The sequence below is a fragment of the Colobus angolensis genome, unplaced genomic scaffold, assembly GCF_000951035.1.
Source record: "Colobus angolensis palliatus isolate OR3802 unplaced genomic scaffold, Cang.pa_1.0 Scaffold126, whole genome shotgun sequence".
NCBI lineage: Eukaryota > Metazoa > Chordata > Mammalia > Primates > Cercopithecidae > Colobus > Colobus angolensis.
The window spans coordinates 8,169,100-8,173,551 of NW_012113808.1; the positions used below are offsets into that span (position 1 = coordinate 8,169,100).

Consider the following 4,452-nt stretch of genomic DNA (forward strand, 5'->3'; position numbering starts at 1 on the left):
CTGCCTCAGCCTCCTGAGTAGCTGGGACTACAGGCGCCCGCCACCTCGCTCGGCTAGTTTTTTGTATTTTTTAGTGAGACGGGGTTTCACCGTGTTAGCCAGGATGGTCTCAATCTCCTGACCTTGTGAGCCACCCATCTCGGCCTCCCAAAGTGCTGGGATTACAGGCTTGAGCCACCGCACCCAGCCTTTCTTTCACTTTCATACCCTCAAAGCACAGCTTTTCTAATTGGCCATATCCCAGGGGCAGTTCTGCTTATAGTCAATCTGCAACTTAACCACAATGTTTTCTACTAGGCAGAGCCACAGGAAAAGTCTGTCTTCTATCACTGAACTTCGCCACACTTGCTCAACTCCAATCTTTACCCTCAGTGATCCCTCACCCTGGGTTAGGAGGGTGTTGGGTAAAGAAAGTGAGGATCAATGACAGCCTTTAAAACTATTGCCCTCTGCTCCCGGGTGAACCAGCAGACTCTTCTGGTTCCTTAAGCTAGGTCACTAGCCCCTCAAAAGGCCTCAATCCCCAAATTCCATATCCTCAGTTACTCACAAAGAAGCCTAATCATTTCCTCCTCAAGCTAACCAGCCTTGGCTCCTCCCAGAGGAGCTGCCCTGGACTAAAGCGTCTGTAGCCTAACCCAGACTGACGCCATCCCAATCTCCAACCCAGGAGCTTTATGAAACCAGCATGCCCAGTGACTCTTCTGGCAGGGTGCCTCTGTTACAGGCTGGCAGAACTTTTCTGCAAGTAGCAGCATCACACCCACCTTAACTGCTCTCTGATCTGGAATACTCTTAATTTCAATCATGCTCCGGTCACAAAGCTGCCAGCAGTTTGGTGACAGAATAACATCATTCATCTGAGCCATGTTCTGTGCAAGGCGCACATCGTCCACTGCCTGACCAATCACCAGAAAGTGGCTGTGTGTTTCATCTCCAAAGACCAACATGCTGATGTGGCCAGCAGCCAGTCCTGGCAAGAAGGCAAGGAATAGGTTTGCACAAGAAGTTCTGGATTATTTCCCAGCAGCACAGGTTCTTGGAAAAATCATAATCTTTGTGGGACTATACTATCTCAGAGCAAAATCTCACTTCTAAAACTTTACATAGGAATTATGGCATACCTCTTTTGGGCTCGGGCCTTCCAAAACTCCCCTTCTTCCAAAGCTAGAAAGTTCTACCACTAATTTTTGCCTGTCTGTAACATTTATCTCCCTACATGGTCCTACCAGTCCCCAAAGTTATTTTTACCTTTTCTTCAATTATGTATACTTAAGGGCAACAGGGAATACTTTTAATAATTCTTATTTTGGGATAATTTGCATTTTAGCAGAGATTGAAACTGTAAAAATAATCCCTTCAGGTCGAATTTTAGACAACAGAGGATGGGGAAAAGAAGTATGCATTTGACAGTTACTTCTTTTGGGGTAACTGTCTTCTTTTGGGATGGGATGACATCCCATCCCAACAACAGTTTCTCTCATTGTTTTTAAGTTGGTAAATGAAAGTTTTGGTACCCGAGTGACAGAAGACAGATATTGTATAACATGACATGTACACAAAATATATGTATAAATGAACTATAAATGACACACATTTCTTTTAAATGACTGTAATACAATCAAAGTTTATTTTTTATCTTCGCTCTATGCTGTACTGATTTGTCAAGGCTGATTTCCCCCTGATACTACATACAGTTTGTTTTCTATCTGAAACACACTGATGTTCGGACTTACTCTAAAAAAAGGTGCTGGGACCCACCTCTCTAACAGCCAATCAGCATGCAACAGGAGGCTGGGTTCCCATCATTCTCAAGAAGGATAACACATCAGACTCCTTGGGTGTTAACTTAGAAAAAATATTCAGTATTATATAACTTTGATTTTTTTTTCAACAAAATATTTAACTTCTTTGGAGTTTTTTTTTTTTTTTTTTTGAGATGGAGTTTCATGCTTGTAGCCCAGGCTGGAGTGCAATGGCGCCATCTTGGCTCACTGCAACCTCTGCCTTGTGGATTCAAGTGATCCTCCTGCCTCAGCCTCCTGAGTAGCTGAGATTACAGGCACCCACCATCACGCCTGGCTAATTTTTGTATTTTAGTAGAGATGGGGTTTCACCATGTTGGTCAGGCTGGTCTCAAACTCCCAACCTCAGGTGATCCACCCACCTTGGCCTCCCAAAGTGCTGGGATTACAGGTACGAGTCACTGCACTCAGCCTTATTTGGAAATTTTTAACAATATCGAAAGTGGGCCTAGGTTAAAGAAGGCTGAGAAACAGTTAATTGTATAACTGCTGATGATCCCATCAGGTATGACATGTGAGAATTCTAAGTTTTGCAAAGTTTAGTTAGGCAGAAGCTAACACTAACATCACCAACCATAACTCTAGCTGTTACTCATTACTTATACCTCTCAGAATCTCATTTTTCATCTTTGAAATGGATACAATGATGCCTGTATCTCAGGACTGTGATATAATGTGGGTAATATTTGCACATGCGTAGTGTGTGTCTGCAATGTAATAAGGAAATATGTGTGATTGTTGCTACATTATATGTATAACCTTAAGAAGCCTTGTATAAATCTGGAGCTGTGCTGCAGGCTGACCTGTTAAGCTTTTCCCGCACATCATTCTTACGAGGTAGGGGGTGACCAATCTCATGCCATTGCTGAAACTATGTGATGGCAAGCTAGTCTCTATTTTGTTTTATACTGCACAACCTTGACAAGCAGCAAGATGGAATAATAATAAAAGCAGTAGCAGTAACAAAGACTATTTTGTTGAGTGGTTCCTATGCATCAACTACCATGCCAACTAATTTACTTTTTGTAATAGCTTATTAGGTAGATATTATGTAGCCCAAATTCTCTCAACTGGTATGTGAGGAAGCCAAAATTCACATTCTGATTGTCCTGATTCCAAAGTCCAGGGCATCATGGGGCTGAGCCACCATGTTCTACTGCTTCTCTTTGGGAGAGAGAGATGCCCCAGGAGTCAAGACACCTGTCCCAACTGCCATAGGATTTATTCCTTCTCAAATGCTTACCTATCTTGACTCGGATGTCTAGGCCTTCTTCAGACTCGTGGGTCTCAAATAATCCATGGATCTCCAGGCTACATTTAATTACCACTGTGATCATGTTTTTCAGCTGCTTTCGCTCCACCCTCCACAGGGCTAGCAGTGCATCACCTTCAGAGAGAGACATGCCGTGGGCTTTTGACCTGCCCTGGGGATCAATCTATTTTGTATGAGATCTGTATAGAAACTTACTCATCAAGCATTCCTCAGCCTATCTCCTGGCCACTGCCTTCTCTAGGATGCCTCCTTTGTGCCCAGCACAGAAGCACAGGCATCTCAGCACTCCTTTCTTACCCCTCCTATCTTAGTAAGCCCCCATACCTGCAAATTTCAGGATGTCTCCTCCAAAAATCAACACTTCTGAGAAAAAAAACAACAACAACAAATTAAATCAAACACTGATTCCTTAAAAGCAGTAAAAAAAAAAAAAAAAAAAAAATCATTCTTTGTTAGTGGAATAGAAACTAGGTCAAAAGAACAGTGATTCAGAGAATAGACTTATACTAAAGATCTCATCCCAGACAAGCCACTTAACCCATTTGAGTCTGTTTCCTCAAGTGGAGAATGAATATGTGGAACCAGTGTACGTCTATGCTCCATTTCTGTGAATGGGGAAAGAAAGGAGAAAGGCGGGTAGGGTTTCTGATGAGGTCTGAAGACAGCTGCTCTCTGATGAGGTCTGAAGACAGTTGCCCTTCTCCCATGATAATGGAATGCTTTTAATTAATTTATTGATCAATATATGTTATAGGCTGGGGCTTGCGTAAGCATGGGTGGGTGGATGAATGACAGGACTCTACAGAAACTAGGAGTCAGGGAATGGGAAAATCACAACCATAGTCACTTGCATTTTTTATTATTACCAACTTTGTATTTTATTTATTTAGACTGTATGGTGTAAATGGCCATTCTCTCTTTTCGTTATGCATCATCATGGATTGGCTAAGCACCTGTTGTGCCAAGTCAGATGCAGAAAGGAATCAACCATAGTTCCTGCTTTTATGAAGCATTAAATTTTGTCTAGTGGGTAACATCAAGATATTACTAAGGAACTCAGAGCCTGATAAAACACTAGGCCAGGAGTTCGCCATAACAGAGTAAACCGTTGTCTTCATGAATAGTTTGAATTAACAATGTAAACAAGGTGGCAGGCAGAGGTTGACAAGTGGACTAAAGTTTTTAGTTTATTCTAAGTGCTTCAGCATCTATCATTAGGAGACAAATTATTGAGAAGTTAATTATAAATCATTTATCTACTCATACAACAATCTCTTAATGACTATCTTTGGGTTATATAGATGCTGGCTTTTAAAAATACTTGGATAGGCCAGGCATGGTGGCTTACACCTATAATCCCAGCACTTTGGGAGG

At 42.0% G+C, this 4,452-nt stretch overlaps 1 protein-coding gene across 3 annotated transcripts in view; it reads right to left on the bottom strand.

The window, feature by feature from the left end:
• ADCY10 (adenylate cyclase 10 (soluble)) overlaps nt 1–4,452 on the bottom strand; it is a 105,295-nt gene that overhangs the window by 89,210 nt on the left and 11,633 nt on the right. Inside the window, exons 4-6 of one of the 3 annotated variants that reach the window (XM_011933402.1) lie at nt 3,403–3,441; nt 3,049–3,229; nt 768–973 (exon numbers count right to left, since the gene is read on the bottom strand). In XM_011933402.1, coding sequence (XP_011788792.1) covers nt 768–973; nt 3,049–3,208 — 366 coding nt within the window. In that variant the 5' untranslated portion in view covers nt 3,209–3,229; nt 3,403–3,441. The remainder of the gene's footprint in view (nt 1–767; nt 974–3,048; nt 3,230–3,402; nt 3,442–4,452) is intronic. The other 2 variants (XM_011933401.1, XM_011933403.1) reach the window with 2 other exon arrangements.